General features: G+C 32.3%; 2 protein-coding genes across 4 annotated transcripts in view; one reads left to right on the top strand and one right to left on the bottom strand.

Moving 5' to 3' along the window:
• The window catches only part of LOC139516126 (coiled-coil domain-containing protein 175-like), a 175,156-nt gene extending 166,260 nt beyond the window's left edge, over positions 1 to 8,896 (bottom strand). For all 3 annotated transcript variants that reach the window (XM_071305998.1, XM_071305999.1, XM_071306002.1), the window contains exons 1-9: positions 8,718 to 8,896; positions 5,988 to 6,073; positions 3,374 to 3,485; positions 2,992 to 3,127; positions 2,282 to 2,359; positions 1,899 to 1,953; positions 1,226 to 1,324; positions 466 to 521; positions 73 to 136 (exon numbers count right to left, since the gene is read on the bottom strand). In XM_071305998.1, the coding sequence (XP_071162099.1) occupies positions 73 to 136; positions 466 to 521; positions 1,226 to 1,324; positions 1,899 to 1,953; positions 2,282 to 2,359; positions 2,992 to 3,127; positions 3,374 to 3,485; positions 5,988 to 6,073; positions 8,718 to 8,778 (747 nt within the window). In that variant the 5' untranslated portion in view covers positions 8,779 to 8,896. The remainder of the gene's footprint in view (positions 1 to 72; positions 137 to 465; positions 522 to 1,225; positions 1,325 to 1,898; positions 1,954 to 2,281; positions 2,360 to 2,991; positions 3,128 to 3,373; positions 3,486 to 5,987; positions 6,074 to 8,717) is intronic.
• Positions 8,897 to 13,638: 4,742 nt separating this feature from the next.
• LOC139516101 (uncharacterized) lies at positions 13,639 to 17,009 on the top strand. Its single transcript, XM_071305949.1, has 2 exons — positions 13,639 to 13,663; positions 15,247 to 17,009. The coding sequence occupies exon 2, from the start codon at positions 15,265 to 15,267 to the stop codon at positions 16,966 to 16,968; it is 1,704 nt and encodes a 567-aa protein (XP_071162050.1). The 5' UTR covers positions 13,639 to 13,663; positions 15,247 to 15,264; the 3' UTR covers positions 16,969 to 17,009.
• Positions 17,010 to 22,818: the final 5,809 nt, after the last annotated feature.

The following is a 22,818-nucleotide window of genomic DNA, read 5'->3' as shown; positions in this document are numbered from 1 at the left end:
CAAATTTTCTTTCTATCATTTCCTTTTTATTATTTGTAGGGAATTGATGGAGCTATATAGAAAATACCTTACCTTTCTCACAGCATCTAATTGGCCTTCATTGTCTACCAATTTTTCATGAATAAGATCTAATTCCCTAGAAATAAAAATATGAATATTGCAATTGTTAAATAATTTCAACAATTAAATTTCAGCTGCCTGACATGTTTTAAAAAAATTCCTTTAATTCTGATGGTTCAAAAAACACATTTTTTCATTTCAAAATTTAGAGGTACCTTACTTTAATCATTACTTTAGTGACAAAGAACAAATTGAAATGTTGGAAGGGAGCTTTCTTCTCTCAATTCAAATATTACTGGTACATATCTTTTTCGAAGGATTATATTTTTAAAGCATGAATTCTTTTTCTATAGTATGAATTTTCATGTCAATTGTTAAGTTATCAAGTACTATACAACAACTTACTTTTTCATAACAACATTCTCTTCTTTCTGCATTTTTGTTTTTGAGTTTGTGTCTGACTGAAATAAGAAAAAAAAAAGATTATGTACTAAAATTGACAAATCAACAAAAAAATGGCCATGAAACTAACCGGCTTAACTGTGAGTGCTCTTAGATCAATACCTAGTGTTGTTTGTCTATTTTTGGAGTAATTTTTGGACCCTGTAATAATAGTGTCTATCTGATGAGTCAAACCTTTGACAAATGATTGATTGATTGGTGTCTAACAACACTTTCAACAATATTGTGCTATTTCTTGGCAGTCAGTTTTATTGGTGGAGGAAGTTGGAGTGCCGGGAGAGAATCACCAACCCCTTTGACAATTGATTTTTATAGTTAATTCTTATGTTGTACTGCAAAACTTGTATCTTAGGTGAGAGAGGGTTGACAGCTCACAATCATTCCAACTCGCATCATTCATTATGTGCCTATCCTAATTCAGGAGCCTTTTATTCAGTGATTGTGGTCGGTTGTTGTCTGTCTTATTTGTATTTTGTTCGCTGTTTTCCGCATAAATCAGGCTGTTGGTTTTCTCTGTAGCATTGTTTAACATTTTGTCATACTTTGGATTTTTAAATCTTACTTTACCAGTTTCCCTCATATCTAAAGACCATACAACTACAGATGTTCATATCCTCCTTTTACGGTGAAAAATTGTCTTATTTTTATATACTTATTGTATAACAAATACCAGTATTGGTAACTATTTGACATGGACACTTACAACAAGTTGTTTAAGTTTCTTTTTCTCATGTCTAGCTTCTGTTCTTTCATGAATCAAATCTTCTTTCAATTGTAAAATACCATCTTCTAAATCTACAATCTGAAGACAAACAAAAACTACAATTAAACACAATCCTACAAACTTCTCAGAATCTCTATGAGGATTGTAAGCACAAAAGCAATATTTATACATGATGGTGTAGTAAGTTTTTTCAATGACCATAACTTTCAATGAGGTTCTTGTAGGGTTAGGAAGTATTTTTAATGTAATATTCTATGGTTTTGAATTAGAATATATAGATGTGCTAAATGGCATTTTTACTCCTTTGAATGCCAGTTTTGAGGTTAATTATTATATAATGAAGAATCTTCATGATTAAGGTCAACACTTTTAGTGAAAGAGTAATACCTCATGATCATGAAGGTTTGTTTGTCTATAAATATACTTATGTGTTTAGAAATATATATCAAAACCTCCAAGTAGTTAGTACAGATATATGTCATATACCTAATACATGGTCTTCTAATTTAACTTGTAAAGTCTCATTATTTTAACAGCTTTCAATATAAATTCTCTACTTAGTTGAGTATGAAAGATTAAAAAAAAAAGACTGGAAAACTTGTGTTATAGCAAAAAGAAATAAATAAAAAAATAATTTAAGCATGAAACTTACGTTCTGGTTTGTCTGTCTCACTTGGTCTCTTGTTTCATTAAGGACAATCTGAAGCCTAAAATAAGATCATGATATTATATTATTCTATTTAAAAGGGTTTTAAAAAAAAAATCACAGTCAACGTTTTTCCAACCCTTTAAAATTACTAAAATAAGCATTCAATACTTATAATTACATTTGTTTGATAGGATCACGAAAACATGATTTTTATCAAGTTTTTCTTTTTACCTGTGAACTTTATTGTTGAAGCTCATGTCAGCATGAATGTTACATTTCATTTTGAAATGAAGGTCAATTTCAGAATGACATGAGATTGCTGTTAGCCAATCAAAATAGCATATTATTACAAAACATACATGAAATGTAATTATAATTAAACTTACCCAGCTTTCTCTGCCATTTTCTCATTAAGTTCTTGAATGATATCTTCATGTTCCTTTGATGCTGAAATTCTTTCTGGCCTGAAATAAATAAATTTATTTCTTTATATTCTATAAAGAATCTTACATCTTAAAAAAGACATTTCAGGCATTTTCTCAATGGCAGTAAAATGGACCTGTACCAAGCACTTTTAATGGTAAATCAACTTTGGCTGTTTTGGCCAGTGATTTGAAATAATGATGGATGGCTGCTTAGATCAGCGGCAAATTACATGCATATGAGGACAAAAATAAGTAAATGTAATATGAATATTAACCCTGCTTGTTATTTGACTGACATTCTAGTTCACAAGGTATCATTATGCAGGAAGAAATGCACCCAACCCACATTATTCTGACTCCAAGCTGACCAGTAATTGCTGATACTCCTTAATGCTGCATGCTTAGCAGAAAAGCATCAAATATCAATTTTAAAAAACTTTGGTTCTGCCACCTCCCATACTAGAGGCATGCTGCAAAAAAATAACGTTATCAAAATTTAAAATGCTACATTTGTTTTTGTGACAACTGTCTTGATGTATTAATTTAAAATCATCACAAAAAATTCTGAATTTAAAGTAGCTCTAATGAAATTAAATGCAGCTGACCAGTTGCAATAAAAGCTGGTAAACAAATGAATGGTTTATGTAATAAGTCCAGAAAGTCAAACTTACAGTAAAGTACTATAATCACCCTCCAGGTCATGCTGTCTCTCCTCTAGATATTTTATATTGTTATTTATAGATTCTAACTTCTTCTTTAAGTTATCTAAAGCTTCAGCATTATCTTGTCTGGCTGAATACACAGCTTCTACAATCATAAAAGAAATCTTACTTTTAGTGCTATCATATCTTTGATAATTCAATATAACACATAATCCTTTTTTGTTCTTATTTGTAGAACATGGTTTCTACTTATTTAGAATGTTTCTGCATTAAATTGTAACTTTAACAATGATTGGTTACATTAAAATAGCAAAATCATAAAACTAAATTCCTGTTCTTGGTTTTCTACAGTATATTTGGACATGTAATTCATTTTCAATGTCTATTTTACCTTTTATCTCAGATTTAATTGATGGTGGTAGGAACTGTAATTTATGTCTGAGAATACTGGCATGTATTGTTTCTGTTTCTAGTAAATCATGAGCCCCTCTTCTTTCCTTTTCCTGAAAATATAATAATAATATGGTGAATGAAATAGTTGATAAAACAATATTCTACCTAATATATCATGTTAATGTTGGTTTTCTCAAATGTTATTTCACCTTTATAATATTTATAAAATAATCATATCATGCTCTATGCTCATTTTACTAGTACATGTAATATGGTTAGGTATTATATTGGTCTATACTGAGTCTGTTTTGTTTTCATAAACCAAGAGGATGGTATGATAGAACAATTTCGATTCTAATAGGATAATTTAAAACTTTTGCATCCAAAACCATATTAAAAATCAACTGTTTCAAGATAAACAAAAAGGGAAGAAAACAGATACATATTAAATTACTTTTAAAACGGCTTAAACTAATTTCCTAGCAAGACACAACCAGATGCTCCGCAGGGCGTAGCTTTATACGACCGCAGAGGTTGAACCCTGAACGGTTGGGGCAAGTATGGACACAACATTCAAGCTGGATTCAGCTCTAAATTTGGATTGTGATTAAATTGTTGACACAGAATGAATGTGTTTTAATGAACTTAAAATTTTTGTTTTCTCTTAGAGCAATTCACTATGCTGTTGAATATTAATCCTCTCAAAAAAATGTTTGAAGAAATTTTCTTTTTATTTATGAAATTTCAAATGAGAAAAATTGAACCCAATTTTTTAATCACATCCCCCTTTCCCTTATTCCAAAACTAATCTCAATTAAAATATTCTAATGGAGTTTGCAACAATAACTACTCATTTAAATACATCATAAAATATTAAGATGTAAAAAAAACCTGCTTGTTATCACTGAATGGTAAAGATTATTTAAATTTATCAGTTGGTAGTAAAAAGTGAATATACATTGTATATTGTATATAACAAAGATTTAAGTTGATTCTGGACAAAGAAAGATAACTCCAATTAAAAAAAAACCTGGAAAAAAGATATTTCTTGCTTACTATTCTGGACAAAGAAAGATAACTCTAATTAAAAAAAAAATTTGCTATTTCACAATATTGTGAAATTAGATATTTCTTGCCATTGCACAATACTGTGCAATTGAAAAGACTTGCTATTGCACAATACTTAATATAATAATTTTAGATCCTGATTTGGACCAACTTGAAAACTGGGCCCATAATCAAAAATCGAAGTACATGTTTAGATTCAGCATATCAAAGAGGCCCAAGAATTTAATTTTTGTTAAAATCAAACTTAGTTTCATTTTGGACCCTTTGGACCTTAATGTAGGCTAATTTGAAAACGGGACCAAAAATGAAGAATCTACATACACAGTTTGATTTGGCATATCAAAGAACCCCATTTATTCAATTTTTGATGAAATCAAATAAAGTTTAATTTTGGACCCAGATTTGGACCAACTTGAAAACTGGGCCAATAATCAAGAATCTAAGTACATTTTTAGATTCAACATATCAAAGAACCCAACCGATTCATTTTTTGTCAAAATCAAACTAAGTTTAATTTTGGACCCTTTGGACCTTAATGTAGACCAATTTGAAAACATGACCAAAAGTTAAGAATCTACATACACAGTTAGATTCGGCATATCAAAGAACCCCAATTATTCAATTTTGATGAAATCAAACAAAGTTTAATTTTGGAACCTTTGGGCCCCTTTTTCCTAAACTGTTGGGACCTAAACTCCCAAAATCAATACCAATCTTCCTTTTGTGGTCATAAACATTGTGTTTAAATTTCATTGATTTCTATTTACTTAAACTAAAGTTATTGTGCGAAAACCAAGAATAATGCTTATTTGGGCCCTTTTTTGGCCCCTTATTCCTAAACTGTTGAAACCAAAACTCCCAAAATCAATCCCAACCTTTCTTTTGTGGTCATAAACCTTGTGTCAAAATTTCATAGATTTCTATTAACTTAAACTAAAGTTATAGTGCGAAAACCAAGAAAATGCTTATTTGGGCCCTTTTTTGCCCCTAATTCCTAAAATGTTGGGACCAAAACTCCCAAAATCAATACCAACCTTCCTTTTATGGTCATAAACCTTGTGTTAAAATTTCATAGATTTTTATTCACTTTTACTTAAGTTAGAGTGCGAAAACTAAAAGTATTCGGACGACGACGAAGCAGACGACGACGCCAACGTGATAGCAATATACGAGAAAATTTTTTCAAAATTTGCGGTCGTATAAAAACACAAATTGAATGTCCATTTTGTTCTTCAGTGGTGTACCAAAGTAAAACCTGAGGTTGCAATTTCAATTGGGAGTCAATTGCAGCCCATGTTCTATTGCAATTAGATAGTCTGCACGGTTAGCTACATGTACATGTACTAGTCTGATGCCCCAGACTAGTAAAATTTCATTGGGACTAGTAAGTTTTTGCAAAACCTTATTTGGACCAATAAGAAAAATGTAAGTATATTGGTCTTCAGACTAGAAGTTAATGAAAGTTTTTGGCGCAGACTGTTAGAACATGGGTTTGATTCTATGGAGAAAAAAAAGAAAATCATATAAGAAATACATGTACATACCAGTTCATGCATGGAATCAATGACTTTGTCTATATTGACAACATCTTTATCCAGAAATCCAAATTCTTCATACTTCATGCGATCAGCTGAAAAATCATATAACATTGTTTTTATATTTCCAATCAAGTGTTGTTTAAACAAAATAATTTTATCATCCGTGTTTACATCAAGGATTTGTATAGTTCATAAATCCTTACTTACAAAAAATGTTATCTACAGAAAACTAAAACCACTGAAGACAAAGCTACATTTGTATGACCAAATGAACAATCATTGGCTATTGAAGTTTTCAAAATTATTTATAAAGATTGTCCTGTACATGTCCATGATCTATGATACACTTAAAGGAAAACACTTACTCTTTCAGATACCAGAATACAGCCGACCTACCACATGTAAGAAAACTACATACAGCCTACAATCTTTAATGTATTCGGGTGGTGCTAAGCTTTGGAATGAGCTACGTAAGCAATCATCTTTAAATCAATTCAAGAACTTGATAAATTCTTGGTTTGGCAGCTCATGCCAATGTTTTGCCTGCAAGAGCAGTTAATTTCTGTTCATTTTTTTGGTTTAATTTCAGCATGGCAAATTTATTTTGTTATTTTTACTATAGTCCTTCTGCTGCTTTGTGCTAATATTAGTAACTAACTAATCTATATGTGCTTTTAATGTGCAAACCATTTTATTTTTGCTTTTTGTGTTTTTATACCATAATTGTAAGGTTCAATGTGTGTTTAATTTGTAGGATGCTTAAAAAACATTTGTGCTGCATGTTTATATACAGATATGAACCCTTGCTTTATACATGTATGTTTAATTCATGTGTGCATGACTTGATATGTATGTTTTGTTTTAGTTTAAAAGCTCTTCAGAGCTTATGTTTGTACTTGTAATGCTTATAAAATAAAGCTTTATGTCTTATAGATATAGGAAGATGTGGTGTGATATTTATGTCTTAAATATTATCTTAATAGACAGTTTTACATATTTAAAACCTTGTTTATAAAAATCCAACCATAAATACCTTCAAATATTTTTTTGAAAAAGATTGATTTTATATGAAATACATTTGTATATACAAAAATATGCAACTGACAAATACTTTTGGCCTAGTCCGAGATAACATGTACTCTGACGTCCAACAGCTGTTTTGCCAAACAAGCTGGGGAGGTGGGATGTTAGAGCTCGTCTCAAATCAAAAAGTGGATATTTGGCGTCCAAAACAAATGCGCTGCTATGTCGCTTCTGGTGCCGACTTACTGCCTTGGAATTATAAAAATCAGGTATCAATTTGTTCATTTTTCATTCACCTCTTCATTTATCCAGGTGTAATGATAAGTCTTTATCATAAGGCTATTTTTTTCTTATTTTTTATGTAGACATAGCTTTCATTTTTTATAACCATGCATTGTCAAGCTTGGTAACTCAAAATTATTTGTCAGTAACTAAATGTACGATGCTCTCCCATACTGAACCTTCTGACCTTGTTTGTTTACATTGAAATTTCAATGGCGTCAAAATCATGTGATGTCAATTCGTTATACCCAATCAAATTGCTTCACTGTCAATTAGGGGATTTTTCAGTCTACGGCAATTACGTGATTTCTTTGTGGGATATTGCTACAAAATAGTTTGCAATATTTTGGGGTTTTATTCAACGGGAAATCTCATTTTTGGTCATCCTTTTAGACATCAATGGAATTTTGTATGAATATTGACCTACAGTCATCATGGTCAGAATATCGATTTTTTTATTATGAATGAAAAGAAAATTCTATGAAAAATAAATGTAAATTGTTTTTTATTAATCTACTCTATATTCCTGTACAAAATTATGGCATGGACATCGTTTGTTCACATATTTTTCCTTTCATTTTGGTTGGGCTTTTTTCGCGGGAAAATCGAGTAAGACATAAGGAGCATGTCATTTTAAAATTCCTAAAAATACGATTTGCTTGACCTGTATTGACTGCCACAAGATTGATGACGCTGAATGGAATGTACACAAAGCAATGGAGGCCGGCAGTGGGATTTTGTGAAGTTCTAGAATGATTTTAGACATTCGGAAGTCGAGATTGAAACGGGCATTAGAAAAGAGGCATTTTTTAGCAATAATTGAGAACAACAATGAAAACTTACCTTTTGAATTGTTTTTTCATTCAAAAGAGCAAAAAAAAACGTATTCTGTAATGTTTTTCTACCCCGGAAGCAGCGTAGTGACGCCAATGCGGAGTTTCCCCGTTTGTTAAGTTCAAACACAAATACCTAACGAACTGACAAGATGAACGATCTTAGACTATGGTAGGATATGTACGTTTTATCTACAGTTAGTCGACATCAGAAGTGACAAGCATGCACAGCGCATATATTTTGGAAAGGCAAATATCCACTTTTGGAGATGGGAGGAGCTTTGACATCCCACATCCCCAGCTTGACTGGTAAAACAGCTGTTGGACGTCAGAGTTATTTCAGACTACTTTTGCCAGTTTTGGCCATGATCTTTATAATAAATAATCTTTTTTTTCTAAGAAAGGTGGTTGCGCTGATAAATGGTATGCTTTTAAAGAAAAATACAAAAGGAATAAATTTTTCAACAGAATATGTAATGAGCATCACTAGGAGATTTCTCAACTTGACCATCATTTCGATATTTTTTTCATAATTTTGAAAATCTCTTATATTTTTTGCACTGTTTAGCACGTTCATAAACTGACAAACGGACTTTACCTAGCTCTAGAAGTCTCTCTACGGCAGCATTGACTTCTGGCATCAAATGCTTTGCAGACATATTGATAATTTAAATGCAATTAATGACTAGCTAGTGATTTAAACTATTCAAAATAATTTTTAATATTACGACTCCATTTTTCAACAAATCTGTTGTCAATGAAATCACCTCCAAAATTGAAGAATTTTAAGGGGAGATAACGAGCACCTGCAATTACCGTAAATATTCATAAATGTCGACACACCACAGGCACTTGTTTCTGTCAATGTGGGGTATACTATCCACACCCGTACAAAAAATCTTTTGTACGAGTGTGGATAGTAAACCCCGAATGTAGGATAGAAAGTCACAGGATAAAAATTCGCAATTCATTTTTTCTGACTATTTTCTTTGAAAAAAAAACCCGCTTATTTCAACAACAATAATTTTGTATTTCTCTTGAACTATTGTATAAAATCTAACTTTGTAAACAAAATTTATCAAAAAAATATCAAAGTAGATCTAAATCAAATTATTGTTAAAAAAATAATAATGTCAAAGTGGGGTTTTTGAAGTATAATGACACATTTTCAAAACGTTAATATGAATATATGTATTCAATAGTAAATATTATACAATTACTGTCTTTTGAGAATCCGGGTCCGTCCGCCCTGATTTCGGTTCGCCCTAGTTACAGTTCGCCCTAGTTCCGTTTCGCCCTGAGACCGTTCGCCCTGATACCTGTTCGCCCTGATTTTTATTTTTTATTATATTGTTGTGTTGTGTGTATTTAATAGAATATGTTGAAGTCAGTCTACAATTTCGCCGAATACTTACGATTTTTATTTTTTAGTATAGTGTTGTGTGTATTTAATTAAATATGTTGAATTATAAGTTCATGCCTCAGAGGCGGATTTAGGGGGGGGCAGGGGGCCCGGGCCCCGCCTTTTTGGGAAAAAATTTGGTTGCTTATATAGGGAATCACTGAAGCGTGACTGGAGCGGGCCCCCTCTTAGGTCAGTCAGTGGGCCCCCACTTATGAAAATTTCTGGATCCGCCACTGTGCCTAACAATTTGTACATCAGTGTTTTTACCCATCCAAGCTGACTATTTTATTTGCGAACAATGTTATTTTCATTATTAATCCATCAAAGGCAATTCATATACCAATCAGTGATATCAAAGATTTATCGCTATTTGTCCGCCATTGCTGGAAATCACACAGGTTCCCGTAAAATTTTGACGTCATAAAACAAAATATCTGACGCCACAATGGAAAAGTGATTGTTGTTGACGTCAAAAGTTCAAGCGGCCGGGTCAGCCGGGATTAGCGATAAGGTGTATAAAAATTCAATCAACAGTAATTGAAAGTAATTATAAAATAAAGTGTAACAATGCAGCCAAGAATTTTATTTAATTAATAATCTGTATTTAACTGTTAATAGATATACATAAATTTTAATATATATATATAAATATATATTTCTTTCATTAATGTAACATATACATATCATAAATGAAAATAGGGCGAACGAACCCAGGGCGAACGGATTACCAGGGCGAACAAACTCAGTGCGAACGAACCTAGGGCGAACATGTAATCAGGGCGAACGATCCCGATACCATCTTTTGATCACATATTTGTAACGAATACGTCGGGTTTTGCACATGCAATAACCTCAAAATTGCCCGGGGCAAAAAAGAGTATATTGATATTGTGCCCCGTGATTCTAAATGACGTCACGTCATTGCATCCTTAACGACAGTGATAAAATGTTTAAGGTTTTACCTTTTATCTTTCTTAAAATTGTTATAAATGACCTTTTTTTCCCTCTTTTCTGAAGAACATAAATATGTGATAAAAAGATTATAACATGTCTTTTCCATATTGGCCCTTGTATCATCCCTCGACCCATACCGGCCCTCGGCTAGCTAAAGCCTCGAGGCCAATATGGGAGTCTCGGGATGATACCAGGGCCAATATAGAAAAGGGCATGTTATAGTTATACTTATTGACTTTTGAAAAACTGATATTCACTGAGGCCGACGGCCGAAGTGAATATCAGTTTTTCAAAAGTCAATTAAACCCCATATTTACCGAAACAAAAGACAGTAATTGTTTTATTCCATATTCCGAGGAAAGAAAATGTATTAGATGACAAACATATACCAACACAAATTGTACATGAAACATTGTACCATAACGTTGCATGTAAAAGCGCGTGACGTTTAGCGCAAAGAATAACACTTTCTCAGGTGAATATGCTTTTTTTTATTCAAATCCGATTCATATAGAGAAACCAGAGACATATATATTGTGTATATATGTCTCTGGAGAAACCTACTAAAAAAATACCAATATGGAATAATTCAAGATATTTTTCTTATATATTCAAACAATTGTCAACATATTATTTGTGACTTTTTGTCCTGTGACTTTTTGTCCTACCAAATTTGTGACTTTATGTCCTGTGACTTTTTGTCCTACCAAATTTGTGACTTTATGTCCTGTGACTTTTTGCCCTGTGACTTTCTGTCCGTTTAACTAAACCCTACATTGACAGAAACAAGTGCATGTGGAAAAGGGTCATAATTTGGTTCGTAAATGAGTCTATTCCAAAAGCTAAATACATCATTAAAAGAGGGACGAAAGATACCAAAGGGACAGTCCGGGACTGAGATACTGCTCCACATGTGGCACCCGTCGTGTTGCTTATGTTATAACAAATTATTCGGAAAATAGTCTTATTCGGTAGGTCACATTCATGAAAGGGAAGGGGTTGTAGTTACGACGTAAGGAACATATCTGATATCATTTGTGAAACGGTTATTCCATAACGATCAACACCTCGTGATGGCGTCCGTAAAATTTACGAAGATTCACCAATTGGAACTCTTGGTTTAATAGCTTCCTTATGAGCAGAAACCCTATATCAAGAAACTCATGATAGGAAATGCAAGCACGGGAATATCGTATCAATTGGGATATATATACCCCGCATGTAGGTGCTGCTGGAATGTTGCAACTTAGAAATGGAAAGTTCACAATTTGTAAGCTGAAATCATCTTTTTTGTCGTAAAGTTTTGTTTTCCACCGACCGTCAATATCTAGATGTAATTCAAGATATGAGGCCGACTTAACTGTATCTGTTGTATCCTTTATCGCTAGTTCGATTGGATAGATGCGTTTAACATGGCCACCAAATTTTGAATTATTCAGTGAAAGAACATCATCTATAAAGCGGAAAGTAGAGTTAGAGGATAATGCTAACTTCTTATCTTTCATCCTAACAAGTTCCTGTGTGAAGTTAGCCTCGCAATAATAAAGAAACAAGTCGGAATGAAGAAGGGCGCAATTGGTTCCCATTGGACTGCCGACAGTCTGTTGAGAAACACGTCCTCCGAACGTAACAAATATGTTGTCAATCAAGAAATCAAGCATCTCAGTGATAATGTCAGTTTCAGAGAATTTTTTGTTTGAATCAGATTGATCCTTTACAAAGTAGGATTTATTCCTCCCCAAGACAAGATACTTGTATCTACGTTGGCCATTCTTTTTTATGAAACAAAGCAATACCAACTCTTTCAATTTGTCTTTTAGTTTGGAATGCGGAATACTTGTGTAAAGTGTAGAAAAGCCTCAATGTTTTAATACTATTGCAAGACGAAAGAGAGTTAGATTGTATGTACTCTAAAAGATCTTTGTAATTTTTAAGTAACTACATCTGACTCCACCTCTAAATAGGTAGTTTCACAATAACTTTGTAGCCCGTCTTCGATTGCTGATAAAATATATGTTTATAATTTAGAAAGGGGTTCCGTGGAGCACTTGGAAGACCCAGCAATATACCGTTGTTTGTAAGGACACTTATGTAGTTTAGGTATACAATACTCTCCAAAGTAGGCCCATTTTAGACATTTTGTCAAAATATGTCGATTTTGTGCAATTTTCAGACTTAAAAGCTTTAAGAAAACTTTGGTCCGCCATCTACGATCCGAAATGTTTTGTAACCAAAAGTTTCCAATTTTGATATAGAATTCATCAATATAAAAACTGTTTGGATAGTGGATGGTGGCCAAGGTAAAATATGCCAAAAACACACGAAGATTATGAAATGTGTTGACCTAAATCGACTAAAAATACAATAGTGTTTATTTAAGCGGTCAAAGCTTTATTAATTTTTAGGGGAGGTGCCAAAAAAAAATATTTTTGTCTTAATAAAATTATTACAAGTATTTCTGAATGAAATATCTTGTCCAAACATGTTTCCTTTTTAAGAACTTTTAAAAAAGCAAAATTTGATTCTGGATTAATTTCAAACTATGTAAAACCGAAAAGAAATGTTTAATGAAATCTAACCAACTTTAGGGGTTTAGCCCTTCTTGCACGACTTAGGTTCAGATTACTTTTGCTTTTATTTCTGTATAAACTAACTACCCCCTCCCCCTCAGTGTCTCATTAATTTGGTTTATTTTCATTATACATTTCTTATAAATTTTCCAGAATTCAAAATTATTCCAGATTCAAATAATGTTTTGTTTCTATAATTTAAATCATGCAGTTCTTCATCTGTCTTGAGGGGTTACATGTATTGTCATTAAAAAGGTTAAACTACGATATACTAAAACTTATTCGATATTGATATTTTTTTTAAGTTGTTTAATAAATAAAAAAATATGAAAGTTGTTTTTATTGAATGTAAAAAACAATATTTATCAGATTTGTGTGATTACACACATTGGGGATTCTTTAAAAATTGTTGAGTGTTTTTAAGTAACTATGAAAAAACATGTGAAACGCATTTAAATAAATAAAAACATATATTAGTGTATCAAATTATATTCATACACAGACATTTAACTGTTGGGATAAGCATTTCTATTTGAATCAATAATATACGGAAGTGTCCCAGATATTGGACATTTTACTTCCCTGTTCAAATTCCTTTCCGTCAAAATGTTCATGGTAAGAAGAATGTTCAAATAATTCAATTGCACATTTATTTAATTACTAGTAACTAAAATCAAAATTTCATTAAACTCTAGCAACTGTATATCAATACATAAAAAAAGAAATTTTTGATTGTTTCAAACAGAAAGTAAAAACATAATAAATGTCCAACACAAGAAAGGGAAAATTTACTTTATTTGATATATTATTCTGACACAGTCCAAAAATTTAAAGGAGATAAAAGACTTTTTTTCTAGATTTTTTTAATTTCTCAGTGTCACTCCGAGAATGAACTTCAGGTTAGAAATTATGAGTCTCTCAACTTGATCATTCGGTACAACTTCATAAAAACATGGGTGGACTCTCCAAGATTATTTATAGAGTAGATGTTTGACTGATTATTTTTAAGTTTGTTGTTTATGGTCACTCTGCTTTCGATTTTCAAAAATGGATAAAATATCATTTAAGTTAACTATCAATTTCAGATATGACTTATTTGTAGATCTAGTAAAGCTGATAATTTTTGCTGTTTGAAGTTTTCTTATGCAAACATACCTTTCGTTCCCAAAACAAAACTAAAAAGGAACAAGAATGTGTCCATGGTACATAGATGACCCGCTCCCATTACCATTCTCTATGTTCAGTGGACCGTGAAATTAAGGTCAAAACTCTAAATTGGCGTTTAAATTGGGAAGATCATATCATAGGGACCATATGTACAAAGTTTCAAGTTGATTGGATTTCAATTATTATCAAAAACTGAAAAACTACCCTGACCAAAAACTTTAAAATACACTTTAACCTCCACCAGCACTGTCATTTGCTAGTTTTAGTGGACTGTGAAACTGGGATCAAACTATAATTTAACATAAGCATAAGACAGGTTATAGCATATGCAATGTGTGAAATAAGTTTCAAATCAATTGGACTTAAACTAAGTACATCAAAAACTAACTTGCCCAAAACCTTGAATCTGTTGTGGGACAGACAGACAGCCAGACAGCCAGACGAAAGAATGACTGAACAAACGACGGACACACAGATCGAAAAAAAATAATACCCCCTAGATGGGGATGGGACATAAAAATTCATCTTAAAAGACAATAACTCATATGAGAAGTTGACATACCTCTTCAATCAAATAGAGTTTGTGTTTCGGTCAATTTAAAATCCTCAATAATTCTTACAGGGAGCGGACTAACAATTTCTTCTATTTGGCCTTTTGTAGATATGTAGTACTTATTGATCAATTTTTCATTCCATAAATCTATCTTTTGATTATAGCTTTTAATATAGTACGTGAAAACAAAACAAAAATGATAAAAGTCGTCATTTAAGTTCCGTCAAGGAGTCAACTGATAATTTTGGAAATCTGCACTTTTGAAGATCTTGTCTTGCTGATCCTTTTTTTTTTCTGTTTTTCTTTTTACAGTTTCCGTATATATATAGCTATATATAGCATATGTTTTGTTATGAGATATCGGGACTTGTAGAATCTATTCATAATACTTATTACTTAATACAGTAATATTTATCGGCAAATTATTTGTTATATAACTCATTCATATATATACAGAGGTTTTCCCCATATATTTCAGATGTAAAGAGAAAAAGTAATGGCCTCATCAGTCAAACAACTTTGTACAATTTGCAATGACGATGGAATCTGCAACTCAGCAGTTACATGGTGCACAGAATGTGAGGTTTTATTTTGTGGAGACTGTGAAAAACCTCACAGAAAGTCACATCTGTCTAAGAACCATAAAACCATGTCAGCTGATGATTACCAAAAGTTACCTACATTCATGCAAGAAGTAAGTAGCCACTGCCACGACCACAAGAAGAAGTTTGAACTTTACTGTTCTTTCCATGCCTGTCCATGCTGTGTTCAGTGTGTCACTGATAAACACAAGATGTGTCAAGAAATGAAACCTTTGTCAGATATCCTTCAGCAAGTCAAATCATCTGCCTCAGTGCAACTTTTTGAAAAAGATTTAAAGGATGTGAAGGAAAACATAGATACAGCAATAAAGTATCTGCAAACCAGGATCACTACCTCAAATACTCAGAACACCAAAGTCATTGAGAAAATACGGTATATGAGGAAGTCGATTGATGATTACTTAAACAAATTAGAGCAAGACTTACTTAATGATTTAGAGTCTAAATATTCAAAGCTTAAATCAAACATGGCCAGTCTCATGCAACAAATGGAACAGCGAGCCAGTCAGATAAACCAAATGCAGAGTCAGTTTTCCGAAACGACACAATATACTACAGAGCTACAAAGGTTTATTGGTCTAAGAGAGATTGAGAAAATTACATCACAAACGACAAAATATATAGACGATTTAGAAAGTGGAGATCACTTCATTGAAAAAAATCTAGAGGTCAACCTTTCATCTGCTCTACAATCAATTTTACAAGATGTCAATTCATTTGGAATTATCAATATCAATACCACCACTTCAACTCTAAAAATGAAGGCTGGAAGAAAAGATCAAGCCCAGAACTTGATTCCAAAAGTTCCTGGAGTGGAACAAATAAAACCATCCTTGTTGACAAGACTGACAATTTCAAAAGATATAAAGTCTTTGGATATATATGCCTGTCTTATATTACCTGATGGTAAATCTATAATACTTGATAGCAACAAAAAACAACTACTGTTGTTCAGAAATGATGGCATTTTTATCAGAAAAGTAGTAACATTCACAGGGTATCCACATGATGGTTGCCTAGTCATGAATAATAGAGTGGCTGTCGCATTGGGACTAGAAAACCAGACAGTCCTGGTGGATGTAAATAGAAGTAAAATTATTCAATCTATTAAACTTTCTCATGAATGTTTTGGAGTAGCAAGTGATGGTAAAACTTTGGTTGTCAGTAGTGGCGGACAGTGTACTACAGTGAATCTGAGTGATATGTCTCAAACAATCATAGAAGGAAGAGGATTGAATTGTATTTCATTGTTCCAAGGAAATATCTATCGTACCGATGACAGTGAAAATGAAGTCTGCTGTTACAAAGTTACAGGAGAACCTCTGTGGACATTTCAGCATCAATATATTGTCAGTCCACGAGGACTTACATTAGACAAGAATGGTTTTGTTTATGTAGCTTCTGCTGGAAACAACAGTATCGTGGTAGTATCACCAGATGGTAAGGTCTGTAAGACAATACTATCAGATGCTGATGAAATCAAAGATCCTTATGCTATAGACATCAACAGAGAAACTGGATTGATGATAGTGTCAAGTGATATAAGTGGTGAGAAAAATGAGAAATCATATCAGACATGTTTTGTTTATAAAGTTTGAAATGCTCTTTTAATTTATTATTTTGAATAGAATTGTATCTAGACATAGTGTTTAATCATTTCAAGGACATGTCATTTTCCTTATTAAGGCATATAGATCCTTAATTATTAAAATACATATTTGTTCACTTTTTCATATATATTTAATATTTATAAACATTTTTATCCTATTTTTCCGAACACATAACATATTATTCAAAAAAGGAAAACAGTAATAGTATGCATCAGAAAGACTTTCAGTTTTTACATTCATGCAAAAAACATGCGAAAAACATGTCGATAATTGGAATGCTGTTTTACATTCTGACAAATCTATATCGGGCAGAGGTGGCAATAAGCTACGAACTTACAGACTGTTTAAGGAAAATTTTGAACCGGAGGAATACTGCAAAATAGCTTTACCCTTCAGTCACAGAAGTGCTTTCGACAAATTTAGATGTGGTGTTGCTCCCCTAAGAATTGAAACAGGGAGATATGAAAATATTTTTTTAGAAAAATAGAGTGTGCCATATATGTGACTTTTTTATTGAAGATGAAGCGCATTTTTATTAAGATGTCCTCTATATGACGATTTTAGAAACCATTTATATCATGTTGCTGAAACTTTTAATGATAATTTTAATACTTTAGATGATAATCAAAAGTTAGTGTTTTTATTCTCAGATGTAAATATGATACGTATGTGTGCCAAAACCTGTCAATTGCTTTGAAAAAGACGTAGAAATTTTATATATTGTAAATAGTATTTTATTTCATATTGTGTATTATATCTATGCATTTTAATAGTCTCTTATAATTCTGTATATATGATGGCTCTCATTTTATCTAGTGTTATTTTACAATGTATAAAGATTGATTGTGACTTGTTGAGAGATGAGACTTTAATAAAACATTGAATGAATGAAATGCAAATCAAATAATTTAAATGTCTGAGACTATGTTCGTATTAAGCTAAACTGGTTGTGGTGTAAATATTCTCGATACTGAAACTAAACTTTACTATGTTAACCTTCCTGTCAAGACAGTGCACACTCTGAAATGTCTCGCCTAATTTACTTATGCCTGATTTTATGTTGAAATAGAAATAAGTAGAAGTGGTATGCCAATCAGACAAATCTCCATCCAAGTCACAATGTATGAAAAGTAAACAATTATAGGTCAAAGTACAATAGTCAAAGTACAGCCTCGAAACAAAGCATTGGCTAACACTGAACAGCAAGCTTTAAAGGGCCATAGAAAGACTAGTGTAAAACAATGCAAACAGAACATCCAAAACTAATCCATACACAAAAAAACAAGAAAGGATAAACACTTGTGGACCACAACAAACGACAACCCCTGAACAACAGGTGCAAACAAATGCAGATGAAAGTCTTTAATGTGAAGGTTTATACATAAACTTAACATTATCAAGGTCAGAGCCGAGTGAGTAAAATAAACCAAGCTAGACAGACATGTACACCCTATAATCATTATATTCACCAAATATAGTGGTCCTGTTGCTAGCAGTGCCTGACATCCAACCACAAAATCAACATTGAGCAATAAGCCATGAAATTGAGGCCAATGTAATATAAACACAGCCAGGCAGACATGGCTCATTGTTGAAGGCCGTACGGTTACCTAAAGTTGTTAATTTCTGTGTCATTTTGGTCTCTTGTAGACAGTTGTCTCTGGCATTGGCAATCATACCACATCTTCTTTTTATATGTACAACTTTGTTTGTTCAAGACACTAAATATAATAATTGACCTATTGTTTATAATATCTGAGAACTAGATCAAACCATAATAGAGTACAAGTTATCATTTTGAACAAATTATAATTTGTACAAAAAAATTGTACAAATCATAATTGGTATTTTGACTTTGTACAATATTACAGTACTTTGTACAAAAAGCGCTTGTACAAATTATAATTTGGACAAAATTTGACTAAAATTAACTTAAAACGTGTACAATAATTTATCGTATTGTTTTTGTGCTAATAAATAAAATTGAGAAAGGAAATGGTGAATATGTCAAAGCGACAACCACCCGACCATAGAGCAAACAACAGCCGAAGGCAACCAATGGGTCTTCAATGTAGCGAGGATTCCCGCACCCGTAGGTGTCCTTCAGCTGGCCCCTAAAATATGCATAATAGTACAGTGATAATGGACGTCATACTAAACTCCGAATTATACACAAGAAACTAAAATTTAAAATCATACAAGACTAACAAAGGCCAGAGGCTCCTGACTTGGGACAGGCGCAAAATTGCGGCGGGGTTAAACATGTTTATGAGATCTCAACCCTCCCCCTATACCTCTAGCCAATGTAGAAAAGTAAAAGAATAACAATACGCACATTAAAATTCAGTTCAAGAGAAGTCCGAGTCTGATGTCAAAAGATGTAACAAAAGAAAATAAATAAAATGACAATAATACATAAATAACAACAGACTACTAGCAGTTAACTGACAAGCCAGCTCCAGACCTCAATTAAACTGATTGAAAGATTATGTCTTCATCATATGAATATCAGGTACAATCCCTCCCGTTAGGGGTTTAGTATCATACTATCATAAAATATATGAGAAGAACATAACCCGTGTCATGCCAACAACTGTTTTTTTAGAAATAAATGTGTTTAGTTCCGATGCAAAGACCCTATCAGTGAATCAATGTTAAAGCCAAAATATGCAATCTTTAATGACCTGACAACAGTATCGTAACTATATCCCCTTTTAATAAGTCTATTTAAAGGTTTTGTTAGTTTCTGAGGAGAATACTGACATTTTTGTGCTTTATAAAGAATATTTCCATAAAATTTTGGATGTGAAATACCTGAACGTATAAGATGTCTGCATGTGAGTTATATTTACGAATTATTTCCTTATACCGGTGATAAAATTTAGTAAATGTTTTGACCAGTTTGTGATATCGAAAACCCTGGTGTAATAATTTTTCAGTAATACATAAATTTCTCTCGCTAAAATCTAATACATTGTTACATACACGAGCGAATCGTACAAGTTGAGATATATAAACACCATAAGATGGTGACAAGGGAACGTCACCATCTAAAAATGGATAATTAACAATAGGAAATGAAAAATCATCTCTTTTATCATAAATTTTTGTATTAAGTATTGATACACTATAGACACTTTTCAATGCGATTTGTAAGTCATATTGACTCATTTATATTGACTTTATGTTATAAATTGAACTCCTATTAACTGGTCTTTCAAATGATCATTTGCAAAAGTAAAATTTGTAGTGTACAATAAAATAACTAGCATTTGTTGATCAACATGATAAATTCTATCAAAAAATTTAGCAATTTCCTGAAAATAACACAACAAAGCACAAACATAGTAATACCAAAGACAAATTGCATGAGTTGATTTCTAAAGTAAAATGCAAAAGAGGCATTGGAGTTGCTTATCATTTACGTGATATTTTTCTTCTTATTCTATGGTGCATCCCATATCCTCTAAAGCGGTAATGGGAGAGAGTTCACTGCACATATAATTACTGAACCAAAATCGTTATGGTCAGAATTAGTAAAAGTCCATGTTCGACCAAGACATCCGCAAATTCTGATGTCATATGACACACAACTGTGGTCTGAAGGTTTGACTTCATCTTCTTTGCATAAGGAACTTTTGCCAAGTCTTGAAACAGAGGAAGATTTAAAGAAAGTGTTCAAAGAGGATAAAAAGAAAAAAAGTGAAATTGAAATTGATGGCACGGATGAAAACACAGATACTGAATTGGTAGAATTAGAAAGAGAACCTAACGATTCTGTAACTGGATAGTTAAACTGAATGAACTTGTACAACTATTGAAGTTGTATCAGAGGAAGTCGAAACTCCAATCATTCCTGCAAATTTTCTGGCCAACAAATCCAAGCGGATGTCCTATTAAGAAATACAAAACGGAAACTGAGCGAATTATCTGTTGGAAACAATGTTATCGTCCCAATTCCACAGTATGACCGTGCACCGACCAATTTGAGGAATATATATATAAGGTTTTGAAGTAGAAGTAGGAAATCTTGGCTATCAGATGGGGACAATAGTTGGTAATTTATCAGGAGTGTTATGGATCTATGAGTTTGACTGTCCCTTTGGTATCTTTTGCCCCTCTTTTTTAAGCAGAAACCAACTAGAATCTATTGATGACTCTTCTATGTCTGTTACACAAATTCCTGATTAACAACTTTCTCTTTCTTTTTTGCAAATGTGAAGGCGGTTGTAACAACTCGAAGTGTAAATGCAAAAAGCAGTATGTATTGTGTAATTCGAGGTCAATGTTTGCTCACCTGCTCCAACAAATACAAGTATTGTATTATAGTTTTGTATATACAGTTATCAGTGTGTTTCTTATTGATTCGTAATTGATTTTTTTTATCATTTGATTTGAAAGATTATACCATGTTAAATATTGTACAAGTTATAAGTGAAATTTAGCCTGATTTTGTACAAATTATAATGTGTACAGGAAGATTTTGTACAGATTACAATTTGTACAAAGTCAAAATACAAATTATAATTTGTACAATTTTTTTGTACACATTATAATTTGTACAAAATGATAACTTGTACACAACATATGCACTGATTTTATTTCAATATACTTGACCTGTTGCTTATAATAGTATATAAGACACAAACCATGAACATTGACCAATGAACCACCAAAATATGAGGTCAAGGTCAGATGGTACCACGCAATCATTCCATACACCAAATATAGAAGACCTATTGCATACAGTTTAAGAAAAACAGACCAAAACATACAATCTCAACTTTAACAATTGAACAATGAAAATGAGGTCAAGGTCAGATAACACCTTCCAGTTGGAAATGTACACCTTACAATCCTTCCATACACTAAATATACTAAATCATAATAAGAGAGAAAATAACATTAGTGATTACAAAAGATCTCAACTTTTTTCTAGTAGCCAATGAACTATGAAAATAAGGTCAAGGACAATGGACATGTGACAGATGGAAACTTTGTAACATAAGGCATAGATATACAAAGTATGACACATCCATTTCTTCCACCTTCTAAGGTTTGAAGCTTTTAAGAAGTTAGTTAAAACCGCCAACAACACCACAGAATCAGTATCCCTTTTTCATTTTTGGAGCAGGAATTTCAGATGTTGAGAAATGTATACTGAATGCTGATAAAACAAACCAAAGATTTTCGTTACCGTGTCAGTTCAAAATCAATAATGCCCGCTTGGTTAGTACCTATATCCGCTGTACGATGATACACAGTGATTATTAGTTTTTACAAATGTAGATACATTGACCTACACCAAATATCTTTACAAATTTTTATTATAAAATTTTCAACATAAATAAAATTAAAACAATAATCACTATTTTTTTCTAAATATTTTATTAAAATTTATTTATATATAAAATTATAGTCAACATACATTTTGTACATGTGTTAAAAACATCATAATACCTTTAAACAAAAATTTCTGATGATCTGTATCTGTTCAAAATAAAAATTTTCTTTATTCTTATCATACAGTTTTAATTTTTAATTACTAGTTTTTTCCAAGCATTTCATTGGCGGATCCAGGGGGGGTGGGGGGGGGGGGGGGGTTGAGGTTGGGTGGGGTGTTCTGGGGGTTGGAACATCCCTTTTTTGGCCGCTCAATGCATTTGAATGGGGACATATAGTTGGAACCCCCCTTTGTCCTGGGTTGGGTACCCCCCTTTTTAAAATGGCTGGATCCGCCCTTGCATTTTGAATTTGATACTTTTACACAAATACATTTTTTTTTAAATGCTAACGTTAAGCTTTGTAAAAACAATTCAGTGTTCATCTACCTTGATA

Source organism: Mytilus edulis, chromosome 3 (assembly GCF_963676685.1).
Source record: "Mytilus edulis chromosome 3, xbMytEdul2.2, whole genome shotgun sequence".
Taxonomy (NCBI): Eukaryota; Metazoa; Mollusca; class Bivalvia; order Mytilida; family Mytilidae; genus Mytilus; species Mytilus edulis.
Note: the sequence above shows the minus strand (reverse complement) of the source record. Positions and strands in the feature narration are given on the sequence as shown.

Coding starts and splice junctions, on each gene's coding strand:
- LOC139516101 (XM_071305949.1), top strand. CDS start 15,265: ATGGCCTCATCAGTCAAACAACTTTGTACAATTTGCAATGACGATGGA.